The 21,993-nt window shown below is 36.8% G+C and overlaps 1 protein-coding gene across 1 annotated transcript; it reads right to left on the bottom strand.

Annotated features, from left to right (window-relative positions):
- Positions 1–580: 580 nt before the first annotated feature.
- LOC145787523 (clathrin light chain B-like) lies at positions 581–20,522 on the bottom strand. The gene is made up of 5 exons (XM_082599282.1): positions 20,315–20,522; positions 9,725–9,826; positions 8,932–9,147; positions 4,668–4,779; positions 581–2,132 (listed from the first exon to the last, which is right to left on the bottom strand). The coding sequence occupies exons 1-5, from the start codon at positions 20,409–20,411 to the stop codon at positions 1,937–1,939; spliced, it is 723 nt and encodes a 240-aa protein (XP_082455408.1). The 5' UTR covers positions 20,412–20,522; the 3' UTR covers positions 581–1,936.
- Between the last annotated feature and the right edge of the window lie 1,471 nt (positions 20,523–21,993).

The following is a 21,993-nucleotide window of genomic DNA, read 5'->3' as shown; positions in this document are numbered from 1 at the left end:
AACTCTTATCAGAATGAAAGTTTAGAACAGTAAACAATCAAATTTTAAAACACAGAAGACAAGTATTACCTAGATTAGATGCCGTCATCCGCAGTGTTTGAAATGATTGACATTCCAAACGCAAGGAAGATATCTGCTCCGTGGGTTTGTGGTGAACTCGTTTGACAGTGGACAAGTTGTTTGGATTTCACATGGCGGTTTTAACTTCGCCCCAAGTCGTCAGAAGACACTTGAATGGCTGAAAACTGACGATCCGGCAAGACCATCTTATGGAGGTCACTTCTGTTCTATTCAGCTCAAAAATCTATACACTTGCTATTTCAAATCGTGACTTAGTATCGACGGCGTCCGACAGCACTCAACAGGACATTAGTTCGGCACACATTGTGAGCAGTGATGTTTTGGCACTTTGGCGGGTCACTGTGATGCCGTGTTGCACAACAGTGCTTGGAAATGAAGATAGCGTGCATTCCTTGAACTAATTCAAAGCTTACTTACGACAAAACAGGCCGTCTTCCTTTCCAGAGGCCGTCTTCCTAATGGTGGCAAGATGACATGTAAAAAGATTTTCAAACTCACACCACATTTTCTTTTTTTTTAATTTCCACAATGAGATTACAAAATGGTATGTCGTGCCAATGTAATTTCAAGGCAAATAATATCAATAACCGACGTTGATTGGCTAAATGCAATGCAGAAGTGATAGAAGCGCTGGTACATTGCACTGATTCTATTAGGAAAAGTCCTGGGAAAACTTAGCAACATTTAGCTTCAAATAAAACGGTAAAATAAAATTGTCGATTATCGTTGGAACAAGAATGGCAATTGGAGAGACCATGCAAGTCCATGCATAGCATGACGAGCAATGTGACGGAACAAGCACGTGTGAGTTTTTACTAACTTCATAAAATTTAGGAGCGAAAAGGTTGGAACGCCTGGTTAATCTAATCACAAAATAAAGAGCCCAAAATGTAGGTAAAGGGGGGTCCCATACTTGATTCAAGTGTCGGGTATGAGAAGATAAGGTTCTCATTGTACTAAGCCTTCAGCACTAAGGAGAGTAGGGTGGCCAGTTCCTTTCTCTCGGCCGCCTTTACTTCAGCAACTACGCCCACCCAATTTGTTACACCCTGGGTAGAGGTGAGCGGTGTTTTCAACAACTAGCTGAAGCCGGGAGTCGAACCAGGTTTGCATAATTGGAAAGCCAACGCCTTATCCGCTGCGCCATCCCACCGCAAAATGTAGATACGGTACTAAACTCGTGTTCAGCAACGTTTTGAAAACTGTACCATCTTCATCTTTATACATTTATAGCACTGAAGATGAAGACAGTATAATTTTCGAAACGTTTGCTGAACATTAAGTTTAGTTATCTACATTTTGAGCTCTTTATTTTGAAATTCATGTAATTGTTAATATAATAGCAATGTGACGTAACAAGCACGTGTGAGTTGTCACTGACTTCATATACTGTAGTTTGCTCATCAATAACAGACATCCAGTGTACAAGGTAAGCTGCTCAATGATCTCTCACAATAGAAACACCACCGCTCCAAAACACAAGTCGCCATTAGGCCAAGAAGAATGTATAATATTAAGTCAATCAAGAATATAAAAAAATCTAAATTGCTGTTTTGAATAGCCAATAAGAGGAAATAACGCGCCCATAGCATATTTGAAGTTTTGTTAAGATATTATTACTAAATTAGGTGTTTGTTAAATGCATATGACTACGAGATACCCACTAAGAACAGATGAAATTGAAATACTCGGAGGTTGCAGCTGCGATTATATAAGGTGCGTGTAATAAACGACGTGATTTCGAAAACATCATAAAATATCTTGATCTGTACTTATGTTGGTGATTGAACATAATCGGAAGATCCACATAAATCGCGGTCTCAGGTAAACGTAACTTGTCGAAAAGTAAGAGCCATCAGTTTCCATCCCCAGCTGGAACGGATACCGGTCTGGGGTTTTGTTTGAGATGGAGCAGAGTTGACCGCATACGAGTAACATCTTTACTTCCTTTGGACGACTTTGGATTGAAGTCGCACAGCTTTGACACCCTTTCCCACTCCGAACCTGGGGTGTTTTGGTCGCGTTCGTTGATGAACTGCTCTTCAGCCGTCCTAGAAACGCATAAATAGTTAATTTACAGGTTTTGGTCAGTTAAATTCTTCACATTAAGAATAACCAACTTAATAACCAATTTTTGTACATATCATGTAAAATTTTATTTTTTGTTATAACATCCCTAGAACTAAAAGTACTGGCTACAATAAGCGATATAGCCTACCACCACGTCAATGAACGGAAAACATGATAAAACCGTGAAGGTTTTGGTTCATTTATAATCGTTTGAAGCACAGTTGAAAGCCCAACACTCGCACTGAGAGATGTACGGTATTAAAAGTTTGATTTGGTTCCACAGTCAAAGCTTGCATCGCAACAGGTTTAGCTACGTATTAAATTGCGCAGAATGCAGCGGTAATCAATTAATTGATAGGAAACAACAGAGAGACAAAGAAATGAACAATTGACACTATTAGGATTTTTGTTAATTAAGCGGAACCTAGTTCCATCACTACCTTGAGAGATAAACGAATCAAACTATAAACACACAAAGCCGTGGAGGGTAGCCTAACCAGATTTAACATCTTCTATTCGATATAGGCTACAGTACATGATAAATCTGGTTGTGTTACTCGGCTTTGTGTGTTAATGGTACAAGACAAATTCTCTACAGAAGCTTTAACCAAAACTACTCTAAAACCACAGTCTACCGCGACAGTTCAGTTTGTTTTTATTTCTGATCATCATAATGAAAACAAATATAGCAGAGGTATAAAAAAGGTAGAAGTGACAAAACGTGCACGTAATTACGTTATAAACAAAAAGTTGTTGATGTAGTGTAACGGCAGAATGCACTGCGAAGAAAGGGGCGTTCTTCCCGGCTATGAGCACTCACTAGTACAGCATGGCAGAATGAACTGTTGTTCTTTAAGACGTCACGCAATGGTAATTACGGGGCACTGCGCGCGTACTTGCTGTTGGGCGACGCAAGGACTGCAACTTGAGCAGTTACACTTCTCGAATGAATCACAAAAACCTAACACAACAATTTACATTCTAAAGGCTTCCAAGGCGCCAATGTAGACGAGGAGCGTCATTAGTTCTCTACACCTTGATAAAAATTGCATCAAAGTGAGAATGTTTAAACGAAAATTTGGAAAAACTGCGTAGGGGATATCCATGGCAACCTGCACACACAGACCATGACAAAGTGCAGCTCAAATTTGACTGAAGGCCGATCTGTTCGTAGCCAAAATCGCTTGTATTATTAGTTGATAGTTTGAGTATTAGATAAACATTGTCTTTATGTACATTTTGTGTGATTATGAGTTACTTTTGTGTTATTTATTACCATTCAAATAACGGACTAGATTTTGGCACTTGTGCTGGAATTCTAAAAAGCGTCTGACAACACTGTTAATTGGGAAAGATTTTTCATTTTTTAACGTATATTAGGAGTTTTGCAGTGATTTGAGATTCAGTGATCACTTTGGCAATTTGGATTCTCAAAACTTTCATTTGAAACGGATATAAAGTAAATTCAACCCAGAGTTCAAAATCGAAATTACATCGGCCTTCAATCAGGCCTCCAGTTCGCAAGTTGTTAAGGCCTGTGTATATAGGTCGCCATGGTAATATCTTATAAATAATAATTTTATTTGATAAGTCTACGTTGGTTTATTTATCAAAGATGCTGGTACAAACCATAGAAACACATTCAGTGTAAACCAACAACTAATTATGCAAGTAATGTTTGTGTAAGGAATGGATTACATTTACATCATTATTGGAAAATTTCTTCAATTTTTCGAAATACAGTATTGTAATAATAGATTGGGAGGGCTAAAGTGGACTAGAAGAATGTAATTGCAATCAACAGGGTGGAATACTCAAGTGGATATAGCAATTACCATAGTCGTGTGAGTACAGTATTTGTTACATCGACTGAATCTACCATTAAGCCAGGCAGCGTATGGTGTTAATTCTATGTTTTATTTAAGCACTACAAGTCGAAATTGCAACATGCAATAACGGCTGACAAAATAAATTCTACGAACACGAGAAATTTTTTGTGCAGATATACAAAATGATCTATTCTGCAGCCATCTACGGTTTATTGTTCTAAACATATTCTAGTGTCGTATTGGAGTGTTATGGCTACGTCACATACGTGCAACCATTCTGATCCTGAAGTTGCTGTTCAAATGCTTCATTTGCCGATCTGTTTGGCAGTGTATAGTAACTACTCGATAGAAATAATGCTGAGTTTAAAAGCACAATATTCAGATGCAAAGACACAGTTGCTGTTTGTGAAACGTAGCTCAAATTCTTGCCAGCATGCGTCATACTTTACAAACATCGATCCGCCTATGCTGTGGCAATCACAAAGCGAAGATAGTTTAGCTCAGTATAACTGTCTCGCCAAAAAGGCGGACAATATGAAAAATTAAATTTTAAATTACGAAAATCTTTTGCTTTCAAAATATGGGGTTCGATAAATTAGAAGATTGTTGTCGATTGATTACGAAAGTAATCACACTGTAAGCTTGAAAAAAAAAAACACATTAACATGCGCAGACCAAGTTGCGTACCTGTTGCTTTCCTTAGTTTTTTCTAACTGCTCCTGTCTGTTGCGCTCCCAATCTTCCAGCTCCTTTCTGGCTTGTGCCAGCCACTCCTGCTGCTTGCGTTCTGATTCGCGATCTGTTTTCAACAATCAGCAATTATCACGTGACATGTCAACTTTGGCTACTGGACCGCATTTCTAATGGGAGTTTATTCCGACAGTTTTAGAGGGTCCACGTCTTTTAGGCGCTGACAGTTAGGCGCTGGTCTAATAGGCGCGCACACTGTGGCGTCTGGATATTTAGGTGCGGAGCACTGTGGCGCCCGTTCATTTAGGTGCTATTCCTAGTAAAGTCTGTAGATTGTATCAGCTTAGCAGGTAGGGGCGTAGGACAATGCTTTTCACACAAAATAATATATTGAACAGGAAAATATATTGTTTTGTTAATGCGTGTGCGTTGTTGGTCATGGCTTCAGTGAGTGAAGTTGCTTAATCCGCCAATGCTTTTTCACACAAAATGTTATATTCAACAGAAAAAATATATGGGTGAAGCTGCTTAAACCGGGAATGATTTTCACACAAATTGTTATATTGAAGAGAAAAATATGTCATGGCTTCAGTGAGTGAAGCTGCTTAAACCGGCAATGATTTTCACACAAAATGTTATATTGAACAGAAAAATATGTTATGGCTTCCGTGAGTGAAGCTGCTTAAACCGGCAATGATTTTCACATAAAATGTTATATTGAACAGAAAAATATGTTGTTTTTTTAATGCGCGTGTTCAGCATTTATTTCTTGTTAGTCCAGGTTTGCGTCGGCGAAAGCTTTATCAATAAATTATTCAAGTTTCCGAACATGTATGAGTTCACTTTTAGTTAGGTCAAATAATAACTACACTAAACATCAGTAAAAAATGTACCGTAGCCTGTATTCAACCGGGCGGTAGGCTTAAGTGAAGAGTAACTTAGTTTTCCGTCAAAACCCCGACTAGGTTTAATAACGAGCAAAGTCCCACCATTATGCTTGCAACTTGTAGCCAAGGTGTAGCCTATATGCCCTGTAGAAATGTATTCATGTGAACAGTAGTAGAGCGTCTTACGCGTTCTCGTCACATGGCCAATCCATCCCGAACAGAAGTAATTGCGAAAGATAACAGATTAAGTAAAGTTCCATCTGGCTGCAACTTGTGTTCAGGATGCATTGCAAATGTCCTGTAAAAATGTGCTAATATCAAGAGTAGTAGAGCGTTTTCACGCACCTCAACTCCACACGATCTATCCGTCTCAAGTAGAAGTAATTATTAAAGGTAACAGATTGCACAAAGCTGCGCCTTTAAACCGGCAAGTTCTACTCCAGAAGTACATGTCCTGTGGAGATCAGGTGGTCTACTGGTCTAATTGCCCTGCATATAAGCCGATGTTGGATCTGAGCACTTCATTTGCACCGAAAAGTTTGCCACATCACAAAGCAAAGATTGATATGGCAGCTTCGACTATTTCAACTTCACGTAATCGTGAAAAAATTGCTGCTGATGGCTTCATGTATACGTTGCAGTGTTTGATTGCGCATTTTTCGTATTTATTAATTGTTTAATAAAAATCTTCATCCTTCCACCTCGTGTAGCCTACCTTCTCAAACAAAAGAGCTTGCTGTGGGTTCTTTGCTGTAGCCTAGGCTACTTGCAAAGTCAGGCACTGCACACCAAAATTTTAACCACCCGCTTCAATATAGGCTAAGGTATGATTTTTTTACTGATGTTTAGTGTAGTTATTATTTGATTTAACTCTTTCGCAACCACCGAGGTCAAGACGTTTAATCTAAATAACCAGACATTTTTCACACAAATCTGTTGTATTTACGCCGTAAAAACATCTCATGTGATCGACGTAGACGCACAATCTTGACATCAAATGAAAGCATACATCTTCAGCTATCTGAAGATGCAAAGCTTTGCAATAAAATTTAAAACATTCAATGTACAACTGGCAACTTTCTATACGGTGTTTTTTCTAATTTCTAAAAAAATTAAAAGTTGGCAGAAAAGTGTACTTCATTATAATCTTTACTACCCATTACCCAAGCATGATAAAATAATTTGAAAATATATGTAGTTTAATCGAATGCCAAAACAATTCTGCACATGAGAAAAATTTTACTTCGTTTTTGCGCGCAATGCTTTAGGAGGTACAGCAGAATGATTATGGAGAAAATTTGGAAAATTTTAAGCAAAAAGTTTACGTAATTTAGCCTACAGTCTTTTTGTTCGAGAAACATTTTGTGTGAAAAGCATTGCCGTTTTAAGCAGCTTCACTCACGGAAGCCACGATATAATTTTCTGGCAAGCTGCCATGCTGATACAATCTACATACTTTACTAGGAATAGCACCTAAATGACCGGGCGCCACAGTGCTCCGCACCTAAATATCCAGACGCCACAGTGTGCGCGCCTATTAGACCAGCGCCTAACTGTCAGCGCCTAAAAGACTTGCTCCCGTTTTAGAACCTCAACCCAGCAAGCAAAATCCGTTCTTTTTATACCTTTTTCGGACCCGACATTCACCACTCTCCACTACTGTTACGATCGCTTCGACCAATGATAGTAGTCGATCATCAGATGAAACTTGACTGATATATGCCGGAGTAGTTGAGTAATGTTCAGGAAGATATATTTAGAATTCAAGTGATATGACCACATATGCGAAGATACATAATTAAAATAAAACTATGGAGATTATCTTTCAATGCGATAGTTGCTGGTTCCGCTTTATCTGAATCTAAAGCACAATGAATTTAAACCATAGACTCCTTAAGCAAAGGACTGGAATGTTGCGATCTCGGGGTTTGTAACTTGAGTCTGAAGGATTAACTTGAGTTCTGGGCTAAAATGACTTGTAGAGAAGCTAGAAACACAATCTTAGAATCCCTATTAGGGTTTTTGAGGATGGTGAGTTCAATAGTGTTACTTTCAAAACCATCTGTGGTCATTTTCAAGGTCAAAATATCATATTTTAACGTCAAATTACAGAATTTTGGTCGGTTTTGCGTCTAAAGCAAAACTGTTTGAAAGAAGTCTGTGACGAAATATGCTAATTACATAAACATCATATGTATTTTTCAACACTATGGCTATTATCTAAAGGAGTCTATGATTACAATATAATACACAAATTGACAATACATAACAAGATGACACCATAACAGACAATGTCTATCACTAGTTGGAAAGCTTTTCTTGCCTCCTGAGGCATCCCAAAGACTTTTCTTTGTCACTTACATTGAGGGCATAAGCTTTCAATAGAATGTTAGCTAAAGTAGTACAAGCAGCATTATTACTAGCTAAAGGTGCATCTACAAATGATAACAACTCAGCAAAATGAAACCGGCAACGCATTTCAGTCTTGTCATGCAAATTACAACCATGATTTCAGTAAATTGTTATGTCACAAAAGCTTGGAACCGCAATGTTTTGCAAGGGCATATGAAATCACCACAATATTTCCCAAAATAAATAAAAAGAACTTCAAAGAACTTACGCAGTGTAGAGAAAATATCTTACACAATAGATGCAGTAAGTGCACAATATCATATTTCGTCACAGACTTCTTTCAAACAGTTTTGCTTTACGATTTAGACGCTAAAATGGGCAGAAATGACCAAAATTCTGTAATTCGACCTTAAAATATATTTTGACCTTGAAAATGACCTCAGATGGTGTTGAAAGTAACACTATTGAACTAGCCATCCTCAAAAACCCTAATATGGAATCCAACATTGTGTTTCTAGCTTCTCTAGAAGTCATTTTAGCCAGGACTCAAGTTAATCATTCAGACTCAAGTTACAAACCCCGAGCATGGGAGGTTCCAGTCCTTTACTTAAGGAGTCTATGATTTAAACCAATACTTCAGCTGCAAGAGCCCACTTTTAAAAGGACGGACCAAAATTCAACGGACCAAAATAATAACACTGGTCAACACGATTTTTGCAGTAAAGTTTTTTTGTAGACCAGTGTAATGTTTCATTCTGCATTCATTATATACAACAGTGCACTGCGGTTGCACATGCAAGACAACAAGAAGCAGCGAATGGACATTAAGTCAGCTGCTACCATTATTTTGGCTTGCCATTAAGTGTCTTGCCAAAAAACAGCCGCTTGCTCTGGATCAGTGTCGAACTAACGTCCTTGCAAACGTCAGGTCGACGTTCTCACCACACAACCAACAGATACAGAGAATAGCCGTTTACTTAATCATGTAACCACTAACACTGTATCCCCAGTTCTTCACTTACCCTTTTCAGCTAATAACTTTGTGTTTTCTTCGCGCCATATTCGGATTTTCTCAGGCTCGGCTCTTAGTTGTTCGAGACGCGCGTCAGCGACAGCAATGGCGGCATACGCTTGCGACGGATCCATCTTCTCTTCCAAATCTCCTGCGTCATAATCGCCTCCTCCGTTCACCATCGGAGGTTCGTTCTCTGTGTTACCTCCAACGTTGAAAAAGTCGTCTGTAAATTTCGTGCAATGCAGATAATCCGATACATGATACGCAGTATCAGCCAGGAAAATACAAAGGCGTCAACAAAACAGTAAAATTATAGCTGCTGAATAACCTATTATAAATTAATTCACTGTAGTTTTAACTTTGTTTTGAAAGTCAGCAGTGTGACCGCATGTTCAGCAAGTGGTACCAACCAATGAACCATCAAACTTCGAGTACAATCAATGATGAGGTTTGCTTGGATGATGAATCCTGTGAAACACTGTCCCAATAGTGACCATGCTAGCAGTCAAAGTCAACCCCCTTTGATGTTTGTCTTTTGTTAGTTTGTTTATTTCTCTCACGGCATACATTATGATGAGTAAAAGTTCTTTAAAATCTAGCTAATGAATCTACATTCTAGCCGAGACATCTTAGGCCAACCGAGACATCTTAACATCGATATCTTGATATATTTCAGAGAAGCAAAAGTACAATTGCGCAAAATAAAACAATCGTTTTTTTTTAAATTAAAACGAGCACAAAAACATGACATGCATCTCTTCTCAGGATTTGCAAACTTTGTAATACAAAGTAATGAGTACCATTTGCAGAACTAGGATCAATCTCTCCTTCTGGCGGTCCACCTGAAAATCCATTTAAAGGAGGTTGTTCTGTTGGAGCATCTTCAAATCCGCTTTCAAGCCCTGCGAAGTTGAACTAGATAATATTTTGGAGAGTATAATATTGGGTCTGCTACTATTCGGTGAGTCCGATTCGGTGAGTTCCTAACCTCTAACCTTAACCCGTAACCCCTAACCCTAAAATGGCAATGATAATTAGGCTACGGTACCTAATAATTTTTTTTAAAAAAATTGATAAAATCACCGAATAGGGATCAGACTCACCGAATTGGACTCACCGAAACGGGCCATTCCGATAATATTAAGTCCACACAAAAATGTTCATAGTTTAAAAATTCCTCTTGAAATTCTTATTTGTGTGAAATCTGGATGCCAGAAACAGGAGGTTTGAAATGTAAATACAGCCAATTTAAAATCAGGTTGCAACCAGGGGCTTGTTACCGACTTTGAAAGCTGCACATAATACACAAATGGGTCATTCCTTATCAACTCAACAGGGTGTGCAAGCTCGACCCTCTTAGATTTTCTTGAAATTTACACTAAAGTTTCAGCTCATTATCTCAAGACGTTTAGAAATTACAGCCCTTCAAAAGTCACCAAGGTCCCTCAAAATGTGTTCGCATGTACAATTGTACATTTTCCTCCATCTTTGGGTCTTCATAACTTTTAATCTAAAGCATTTACAAAGCTGAAATTTGGTATTCTGATTAAGAAGCAGCCCTAGCTTTCATATCTACTACCAAAATTGCTAATTTCCAATTAGTTTTAGATATAGAACTTTTCAAAAATTGAAATTTTTTACATTTGAAAATTTTTTATTAATTTTTGATGCCCGAACCATCTTTACACCCTCCAAACTTCAATAATTTCACACTTGTTTGGTGTCAGTCTCATGGTGGTTAATTATTAACTAGTATAGATTAATGATATGCAAAATGGTAGTTCTGTGACTATTGGTTTGGGAGATAGCGGACATCAAAAATTGATAAAAAATCTTCAAATGTAAAAAATTTCAATTTTTGAAAAGTTCTATATATATCTAAAACTAATTTGAAATTAGCAATTTTGGTGGTAGATATGAAAACTAGGGCTGCTTCTTAATCAGAATACCAAATTTCAGCTTTGTAAATGCTTTAGATTAAAAGTTATGAAGACCCAAACATGGAGGAAAATGTACAATTGTACATGCGAACACATTTTGAGGGACCTTGGTGACTTTGAAGGGCTGTAATTTCTAAACGTCTTGAGATAATGAGCTGAAATTTTTTTTGTGTTCATTATACATCAATATGAAACTTTAGTGTGAATTTCAAGAAAATCTAAGAGGATCGAGCTTGCACACCCTGTTGAGTTGACAGGGAATGACCCATTTGTGTATTATGTGCAGCTTTCAAAGTCGGTAGCAACCTTAAAAATGCTTTCGATTGCTCTAAAAATTTGACAGGATTATTTTTTCAGATATTGACACGATACAAGAGGGTGCCCCATTGAATTAAAAAAAAAATCAATTTATGAATCACCCTAATGAGCATTATCACTATACTGTATATTATCTTGAAATTAAAAAAAAAACTGGCCTTTCAGCAACAAAAGTGCTCTTTTTTCATAGTCCTGCCCCCCCAGTCCAAAATCGTTCTGGTGCCCATGGTTGTAACATTTCATTGATGGATGTGCAATTGTGCATATTGAAAGTGAGTAGGTGATACCAGAGAATTTTTCAGTGGCTTGCTTAGGAAACTTTTTTCAAAGAATTGTAATTTAGTTAAACAGAATAACTACCGTACATAAATTTTTGAAGCTGGTAGTCATTGATATACACTAGGGTGGAGTGAAAAAAATTTTTTTTTTCAAATCAAAAAATCAGATTAACCAAAAGTGGCGTATGGACCTAAAACCAACTTCTGAGAAGGTTTTGGGTTTGTGCCACCTACACCGAGGTGGCCCATAATTTTTAAAGGTCATCCGAGGGTCAAATTTCATGAAAATCCCATAACTTGGAAACCGGTTAAGCTAGAATGTTGGTTTTTGGCTTAAAAGTTCCAGAAGGTCCATGTTTATATATGCTCTAATGCAACTTTTGTCTCTATTTTAACTATATCAGCTGATAATAATAAAAAATGACGTTTTAGTTTGAAAGCTATGCAACAAAGAAGTGAAAATGCTATATTTGAACTATTTGCACCCATAGTTGTGTGTTAAAGCATAATAGGTACAAACTAACTAAGTACTGCTTAAAATACTTTCTAAGTAGTTGGTACAAAGGATATATGCAAGCAGCAATCATGGATATATGACAAACAAACTCAATGACAAAAATAATGTAGCAAAGACTCATACGCAATAATGTTACAATGTTATTTGACATCAAGTTTCAAAATTTACATCTTTGGTTTCCATGAAATTTATAAGAAACTACTTACAATCAGGTCGCATTATAAAAATTATCATGTGCAGTCCTCGAAATTAGCGGCGGCACACGGCAATTGCCGTGGTAAATGCCGCCGCAAACGTCATAATGGCCATTCTGCTACGGCAATAAAAATGCCGTCGCAAAATAAGCATTTAATTCGGACAAAAATTGTTCAAAAGTTTGTTCTGTTTGATTTACTCGCAGCGTGAGTTTAATCAGCAGAAACATCGCACCAAGACCTCACCTCGGAATATTTTACTTGCTGTGAGCACTCACGCAGTCTTCGAAATTAGGATATTTTTACTTCGCAAAAACATTGACGAGGCCAAATGGCAAAAGTTGAAATTGCCTCGGCAATTGCTGTGAACGTTTATTTGTACCAAAACAATTTATTTGTACCGAAAAAATTGTACCAAAACATGTAAAACGAGAAGAGAAAAAAAATATTCGAATAGTCTATCTTACTCTATCACGACCGCACTGTTTGATTTGTTGTGATGTAATAATACCAAAAGTAGCGATAAAGCGAACAACGCGATACGCACGCTGTTACGGTGATTCACGTTAAATAAGTCACGGGGGGGGGGGAGGAAGTAAGTTAATTTTGGGTTGGTTCAACGTTCGAGTCAGCACAAATCGATTTAATTTTGCCGGTGGGTTATAATGCGTAACAACAATGCCCAATAAGAAATTTACATTTGTTTTACATTAATTCGACATCTAGCGACGTTGAATTATCATGAAATAACGTTAATTGCTCAATCAGGTACCGGTAACAAATCAATAGCTCCCTGCGAGAAGATTGCCTCGATTTACGTATACACTCACATATTTTCGGCACAATTAGGATACTGCGAGCAACACAAAGTCTGTTGGATAAAGAACTAGTCAGAGTCGGAATCATCGGAGGATGAGGTTGTCGCGTCGTCACTGAAATACTTGAAGACGCAAAACTGCCCTTTCATGAACGCGATGCCATATCATCGGAAGCATTACTTTTCTTTACTGCCAAAGAACCATTTATTCGATGAAAGAGTAACTTTTGCGTAACAATTACGCCAGTATTTGTAAGGTTGCAAACTTTTTACAGTTCACAAGAGCATTGTCAGCGCATAAAATACAGTAGCTTGCGTAATACTCTGGGCTACCGCCGTGTGACACGATGAAGTGCGTGAAATTTCGTTTGATTAAAGCATACGGCAATTGCCGCCGCAATTCAAGGTTTGTTGATTTGGCGACGGCAATGTTTTTGCCGTCGTAGATGGAAGCTAATTTCGAGGGCTGCATGTGGTGAAAAAATATTGAAAACCTTCAACCTGAAAGCATCAGCACTATCAAAGTCAGAAAAAATATATTTCTACTCTAATCCATTGCAAATTTGGGCAAGGCTGACTCTGCTTTGGTAAAGACCCTTGGTAAAGACCAATCTTAATCCACCACTGTTTGCAATGAGTGTTACAGAAACCATGACATCAACTCATTTATAATTACACATATCCAATAACGATACACAGCCAGGGGCTCCGAGAAGGGGGGGGGGGGGGGTCGGGCAACTTTCCCCCCTAGCATAATATTGTGAAGGAAAAACAAATGCAGAGAAGGATGGATTTGAAACTGCTCAAGTAGGCTTCTTGAATGAGGCAGCTTTATTTTGAATTTCCTATCTGGCCTGGTTACACTTGAAAATGACACAAGCTACAGTTGATCACTTACTCCAAAAATGATATGACCACGAGAGTCAAACCAGCGCTGCATGATCTCGAGCCGGACGCATAACCACTGAGCTAACACCGGTGGACTTACGGTACGCCTGGCCAATGCAGTTTTTGAAGTCAAGGTTCCGTTGGTCAAGCAAAAATAGTAGGCTACACGCTTAGCCAATCGCAGCAGCACCAGTTTTTAAGTTAAAACAATAGAAAATTGATGATGCAGAAATCAGTAGGCTTAACAGGCATCAAATTTTACGTCTTGAAACAGTTTAACAATGCCTACCTTAATACAAGAATGATTCGTTCTTGATGAGATACATTTGAAGTTGCATATGCTATGATCGAAAAATACTTGGAACTGCCTATTTTATTCAAAAATTTGTTTTTTTTAAGTTGTTACACTATCATTTTAGTGGCAAAAATGGGCCCCCCTCAAACGTGCAAAAACGAAAAACTACTCGTTTTTCCTTCACAATATTATGCTAGGGGGGAAAGTTGCCCGACTTTCCCCCTCTCGGAGCCCCTGGCTGTGTATTGCCATTGGATATGTGTAATTATAAATGAGTTGATGTCATGGTTTCTGTAACACTCATTGCAAACAGTGGTGGATTAAGGTTGGCAAGGGTCTTTACCAAAGCAGAGTCAGCCTTGCCCAAATTTGCAATGGATTAGAGTAGAAATATATTTTTTCTGACTTTGATAGTCCTAATGTTTTCAGGTTGAAGGTTTTCAATATTTTTTCACCACATGATATTTTTTATAATGTGACCCTGATTGTAAGTAGTTTCTAATAAATTTCATGGAAACCAAAGATGTAAATTTTGAAACTTAATGTCAAATAGCATAGTAACATTATTGCATTTGAGTCTTTGCTACATTATTTTTGTCATTGAGTTTGTTTGTCACATATCCATGATTGTTGCTTGCATATCCTTTGTACTAACTACTTAGAAAGTATTTTAAGCAGCACTTAGTCAGTTTGTACCTATTATGCTTTAACACATAACTATGGGTGCAAATAGTTCAAATATAGCATTTTCAATTCTCCACGTTACATAGCTTTCAAACTAAAACGTCATTTTTTATTATTATCAGCTTATATAGTTAAAATAGAGACAAAAGTTGCATTAGAGCATATATAAACATGGACCTTCTGGAACTTTTAAGCCAAAAACCAACATTCTAGCTTAACCGGTTTCCAAGTTATGGGATTTTCATGAAATTTGACCCTCGGATGACCTTTAAAAATTATGGGCCACCTCGGTGTAGGTGGCACAAACCCAAAACCTTCTCAGAAGTTGGTTTTAGGTCCATACGCCAATTTTGGTTAATCTGATTTTTTGATTTGAAAAAAAAAAATTTTTTCACTCCACCCTAATATACACATAAATGAAAACTACATCAAATATAGTTATTACTTTCTAAAATATTTTTTGCTTAGCATTGAGCACTTTTTGTAGCATTAATAGTATTCATTGTTTAAATGAAAACTAGATACAGTACACACATTTAAAAAGTTTTAAAAACTACCATAGTATATATTTTCTAAAAAAATCATTTGAAACAATTTTAAGATATTAACGTCTACCCTTTAAAGTACGTGTTAATTTGAAGAGGAGACATTATTTATGGTCTCTGTTAAAGAAGGACCTTTAGTGCAAACTAGCACACGTTAAAATTATTTGGATTTGAACCAGTCAATTCATAGAACTCACGACGTGATACATCTTCTTTTATTTGATTATAATATATATTTTCTGTTGGTATTTTCTAAACAATTCGATTCAATAACAATTTCTAAACAATTATGTGATACAATCAGGGTTGAGAAAAACCCGGGTTTTTTTATAAAAGCCCAACCCGCCCGGGTTTTTATAAAAAAACCCGGGTTTTTTTGGGTTTTATTGGGTTTTTTTAAAAAAGATGCAAAAAAAGGTAGATTCATGCTTATTTCACCTCAAAACTACTTTTTACGAATGAAGTGCCTTGCACTCACAGTACGGGTCTGCTACTATTCGGCGAGTCCGATTCGGCGAGTCCGATTCGACTAGTCCGATTCGGCGAGTTCCCTATTCGGCGAGAGCCTTTTTCGGCGAGTGCCCTATTCGGCGAGTTTTTGAAATTTGTGAAAGGAAATTATCGGATACCGTAGCCTAATTACAATTGCCGTTTTTACATCGTTTTAACGTCGCTAAACGTTGAAATCGTGCAGAAAGGAATAAAAATAAAATGTTTAAACTATTAAATTACAATTCGTCATGTCAGTTTAGTTGTTTTTATTTCTGACCATCATATGAAAAACAATACACGTCAACATAGCAAAGGGGTAGAAAAAGGTAGAAGCGACAAAACACGAACGTTGAAACGTGCTTGTGACCGAAGTAAGTTATTGAGTTGAAAGAAACATACGCACCGACTTCCGGGGGGCGGCGCCCCCCGTAAATTTATGGTTGAAGGGCAACAAAAATGGTGATGACAAGTGGTGTTTCAAAGATAAAACACTTCGTGAAAGAGATTTAGATAATTTAAACGGACTTAAAGAATGCCGAAAGCAAGAAAAGCCTACGTTGCTCTTGCCCGCAAAACAGCAGCTGATCGCATGGCTTTCTCATACGGTATGGAAGTTTCAAAGTAGATGGTAGAGTAACTTGCACTGCTGGAATAGTCACGTAACTATTCACTGCAATATTAAGTAAACCAGCTAAATTAGACGCGCTATTTTCAACGAGGTCTTCCCGCTGTGAGACAATTATGATTCAACAGAACGCATTGTTTTCTTCGCAATGTGTGAGAATTAAATCGAAAACCGATAAAAGAAAAGGTGTTTAATGGTCTTGGTCGCAGATATTGCCTGCATTAACGACGTCTCTTACCGCTATTATCACCTAGCTAACCTGACATCATTGTTTTATGCGACCGCTAAGGTTTGACATCGACTTCAACGATCATGGAATGTTACGTTATAATAAGAACGATTATATCCTACACGCAAAAATAAAAAAATTGATCTCCTCTTTCTGTTTTGTCTCGTGAGCTTTGCATATTGCTCAACAAGTGCATAAAGTTTAGAATTGACAAGAAATCATTGAATTTGAAAATTAAGTTTAAATCACTGCAAATAAACGTATTCAAAAGTTTTACTTAGGCCGACGCGATTTCACACTCCGTAATCTACGTCGACAATGATTTTTAGTGCGTTCATTTTGAAAATTGCCGAGCTGGAGACAACAGCTTGTCCCGTGTTAGTTGAACTTGTCTTTTTGAGGTGAAAATCACGTGGGAACATCTCGACCTTTACTCGAGTATAGCCTACTGTATTCAATAAAAGACTATAAAGACTTTCGATAAAAAACAGAAGAGAAAACACTTCGCCGTTGTCAACGCTTTGAAAGTAATTAGCGAAACGAGGTTAATAAAACTGATAGCGGGTTTTCACTCTGCTTGAGATCATGATTTTTGCGTTTTATTTCGATAACTTCACTGTCTTGATCGTTGTTATTCACTCGCACGAAAAGGAAATGAATCGGCTTGTTTTCCAACAGTTCCAATTATGAGCTAACAATTTCAAAAATTTTACGACTAGGCGTACTGCATGCGTAAAACTAATCCTTTCAAGCAGCGCTTCTAATAAATACGGTTTGGGACCTATTTGTTAATATAAACAAGACACTAAGCTTAATTAAAGACTATTTTAATTGAGTAAAATAGCGTTATGGTTATGACGTCATCACCTTTCTCGCCCCCCAAGGTTTTTTGAAAAGTCGGCGCCTATGGAAAGAAATTTGGCACGGTCGCAACACCTTCAGAAAAATTTAAGATATGAAGGGAAAATAAAATAAAGAAAATGTTACAAAAAAAAATAAAATAAATTTTGTTTATGTCTATAAGTTAGTACTTTTGAATAGTTAAAATGATTAGTTTGGATCAACAAATGTGTGGCCTACAGCTTGGATTGAAAGGAAATTATCGGGTACCGTAGCCTAGTTATCTCGACCAGCAAAAATTTGTTCCAAGAACACAGTTCATTTTTACATTGTAGTAACAGAATGAAAAGGCTAACCAAATGTGTGGCCTATCGTGTTAACGTCGCTAAACGTTGAAATCGTGTAGAAAAGGGAGCTTTTGCTGACTAGGATACTTTGAAACTGAGAAACATTCACAGAAGCCTTTCGATTTGTTCCAAGAACCCAGTTAGCCTAACAGTTCATTTTTACATTGTAGTAACAGAATAAAAAGGCTAACCAAATGTGTGGCTTACTGTAGGCCGCCTACAGCTTGGATTGAAAGGAAATTATCGGGTGCCGTAGCCCAGTTATCCCGACCAGCAAAAATTCACAGAAGCCTTTCGAATTGTTCCAAGAACCCATTTAGCATAACATTTCATTTGTACATTGATTCAACGTCTGAATACATTATCTTAAAAATGCAACGTATCGTAGGGCTTCTGTGAATGTTTTTCAGTTTCAACGTATCCTAGTCAGCAAAGTTCTCTTTTCTACACGATTTCAACGTTTAGCGACGTTAAAACGATAGGCCACACATTTGGTTAGCCTTTTTATTCTGTTACTACAATGTAAAAATGAACTGTTAGGCTAACTGGGTTCTAGGAACAAATTTTTGCTAGTCGGGATAACTAGGCTACGGTACCCGATAATTTCCTTTCAATCTAAGCTGTGGGTCACACATTTGTTGATCCAAACTAATCATTTTAACTATTCAAAAGTACTAACTTATAGACATAAACATGATGTTTTTTGTAACATTGTTTGGTTTATTTTCCCTTCATATCTTAAATTTTTCTGAAGGTGTTGCGACCGTGCCAAATTTCTTTCAACTCAATAACTTACTTCGGTCACAAGCACGTTTTAACTTCGCGTTTTGTCGCTTCTACCTTTTTCTCGACCTTTGCTATGTTGACGTGTATTGGTTTTGATATGATGGTCAAAAATAAAAACAACTGAACTGACATGACGAATTTTAATTTAATAGTTCAAACATTTTATTTTTATTCCTTTCTGCACGATTTCAACGTTTAGCGACGTCAAAACGATGTAAAAACGGCAATTGTAGTTAGGCTACGGTACCCGATAATTTCATTTTAAAAATTTCAAAAACTCGCCGAATAGGGCACTCGCCGAAAAAGGCTCTCGCCGAATAGGGAACTCGCCGAATCGGACTAGTCGAATCGGACTCGCCGAATCGGACTCGCCGAAACGGGCCATTCCGCACAGTACATGCTTGCATAACTCAATAAAATAATACACTAGGGCTGTTGTTGCTTGAATGTTGCATCATCCATTAATTTCAAGATCAAGTTGGATGTTGCATCATCCACTGATTTCTATACCAAGTTGATGCTACCGTGGTAGAAATCACATTATTGCATCATTTGCTTTAGATTTGAAGGCAAGGAGCATTTATGCCATCATGTTTAAATATTTTTTATCATTTATATATTATATATAAAAACAATAAAAACTATTAATACTACAAAAAGTGCTCTATGCTAAGCAAAAAAGCAAAGCAGAGCGAATTAAATCAAATATAGTTATTATTATACTATCTGAATCCTTAACAGCCTGTTTCACCTTTAACGGATCATCAGAAGTTCTTATTCAAATAGAATCTTCTATTTATATTTGAATAGAATCTTCTATTATAGAATCTTATATTCTATTTGAATAAGAACTTCTGATGATCCGTTAAAGGTGAAACAGGCTGTTAGGGATTCAGATAGTAATAACTATATTTGATTATATTATACAGTATTAATATATATAGTAATGGATGAGCAATTGAGCGATTGCCGATTGCGTGGCCAATGGCCATTTAGGCAAATGCTCTGAAACAGCCATGCGTTAGAATCCAGAATCTGCAATTGGTAAATAGCCTCCTAAATTGCATTTCACATCATATATACAGACTACAGTAGAGTAGTACTTTCACCAACTGGTTTAACTATAAGGCCTTTTTGCATAAATGAGTTTAGTGTAGTATACACAAAGTGGCATTACTTGATTTTTGTGTACTGTACAATATCCACTGTGCTTTCAGTTTATTGTTGGAAATTTACTTCACAATCTCATCCTTAAGTCCTAATTTAAAGTTTGTTTTAAGTGTCTTGTATTTTTTTTGTTCATTTTTTTAATTTTCTAATAAAACCTGGACAAACATGATGCTCTGGGTTTTTTTATGGGTTTTTTTGGGTTTTTTTAAGTGAGTTTTTTTAAAAAAACCCACCCGGGTTTTTTTGGGTCGGGTAAAATACCGACAACCCTGGATACAATTGCAGTGAAATAGATTGTCAGGTAATGGTATAGTTTCTTCTTTTGCCTTATTATAATTAGATGTCATCCACAAGGCCTAATGTGCATCATTGAGCAGAATATCCTCTGACAAAAAAAAAACACGATAGCTTGTATCAACACTTACCTGCAATTTCATTTTCTTGTTGAGCAAGAAATTCCGCTGCTGGGTCTACATTAGTTGCTTGTACTTGTTCAAAATCATTACCAAATAAATCAGCCATGTTAGTATGCCAAAATTTTAAAACAAATCTCGAAAAAAGTTGATTAATAAAATGAAAAACTCAAGTGTCCCGTTGACACTAGCAATTGTTATACTAGAAATAATACTTTTATAATTAGAACACCTGTCCCTAATGTCCTATATTATTAATTATAATAATAGCAAACAATATACGTACCAGTATAGCATTACTATGGTTTTATAAGTACAAAGGATATACCTACGACACTGGTTGCGATCAAAACCATTGTTTTGTGGCGTGTTTCCAGTCTTTAAGATTGGGATTTTGTTCTCTGCCAGGACTTCAAAATTTCCCAGATCACAAGTTTTTATCATTAACCTCTTTAAAATTTTCTCAATTAAAGGCAGAACTTGTTATCTGGCAACACCAGTGCCGTAGATATAGCCATGTCTTTATAAGTACAAATAGTTCAATGCAATGTTTGTCATATCCATGTCAGTCTCATTGTATTTTGGAGTAATGATGCATGTTAGTGATGAAACTCCGGCATTACTTGAAATGTTTAACAGTCAATGTACAATAATCATTTTGCAACACATCTTCCAACTCATATAGTGTAATCATGGAAAATGAATTTTATTTTTTAGTTGAATTACTAACCCACTACACAGTTTATGCTGCAAAGAGCGTAATGTAATATCAAACTCATTCCTTCTAGAATAGAAGCCGGCAAAGTATCGCATGTGCCACGGATCGAGTTGAATAAAATTGTCAAATTTAGAACTTATATACGCGCTTCTCGTCTTTTGCTTTGAAAGAGAAAAAGAAAAAAAGTGACTGTATAGTGACGTCATGACCGATCAAATAGTGTTTCAGATTCAAAGACCGGCGCCGGTGAAATAGCCACTGCCTTAAAGTTAGGAAGGATTAGGGTAAGGGTTAGAGTTAGGAATAAGAATAGGGTTTTGATCTTTGCCCAAGACTAAAAAAATTTCCAAAATACGAGTTTTTGTTTTCAACAGCTTTAAACTTTTCTTAGATTAGGGCAGAATTCCTTATCTGGCAACACTATTGAGGCTATTGTTACACTATATAGTGTAAATATAGCCACAGCCAATGTTTAAGTTAACAAATTGATTTTCAGAGGTCCTAAAAAAGATGATCACAATAAAGCACAAAGACTATAAAAACAAGCAGAATAAAAGCAACTGTCGAAACAATGTCATGATATCATTGGTATGTTTTAACTGTTAGTTAGATTATAGCGCAAAGTGGTCTAACATAAGCAGTCTCACTTGATATGCAATGTAGCTCACTAGCTGTGATTTTAACTCATTTTAGCTAGACAAAATTATACTTTGACCATACAATCAGAAATTACACTAGAAATTAAAAAGCTCAATTTATCGAAAGTACACATGCAATAGCCTAAGTACCGGTAGGCTAGATATAAAAATAGGAATTAAAACACCTGCAATGGAAACTTTTATGAGCGTACTTTAGATATGTTCTTATGTTTCAATCAGGGATTTCTAGAAGGTTGTGATCAGTAAACTTTCACTGCAAAATTATGAAAAAAAATTACATGTTTATGGTCAAAGTCTGGATCCCTGAAAAGCTC

The sequence above is a fragment of the Aplidium turbinatum genome, chromosome 18 (assembly GCF_918807975.1).
Source record: "Aplidium turbinatum chromosome 18, kaAplTurb1.1, whole genome shotgun sequence".
In the NCBI taxonomy this organism is placed as follows: domain Eukaryota; kingdom Metazoa; phylum Chordata; class Ascidiacea; order Aplousobranchia; family Polyclinidae; genus Aplidium; species Aplidium turbinatum.
Note: the sequence above shows the minus strand (reverse complement) of the source record. Positions and strands in the feature narration are given on the sequence as shown.

Coding starts and splice junctions, on each gene's coding strand:
- LOC145787523 (XM_082599282.1), bottom strand. CDS start 20,411: ATGGCTGATTTATTTGGTAATGATTTTGAACAAGTACAAGCAACTAAT. Junction 4,780..8,931: donor AAAGTTATTAGCTGAAAAGG/GTAAGTGAAGAA, acceptor TGTTGAAAACAG/ATCGCGAATCAGAACGCAAG. Junction 2,133..4,667: donor AAAACTAAGGAAAGCAACAG/GTACGCAACTTG, acceptor ATGCGTTTCTAG/GACGGCTGAAGAGCAGTTCA.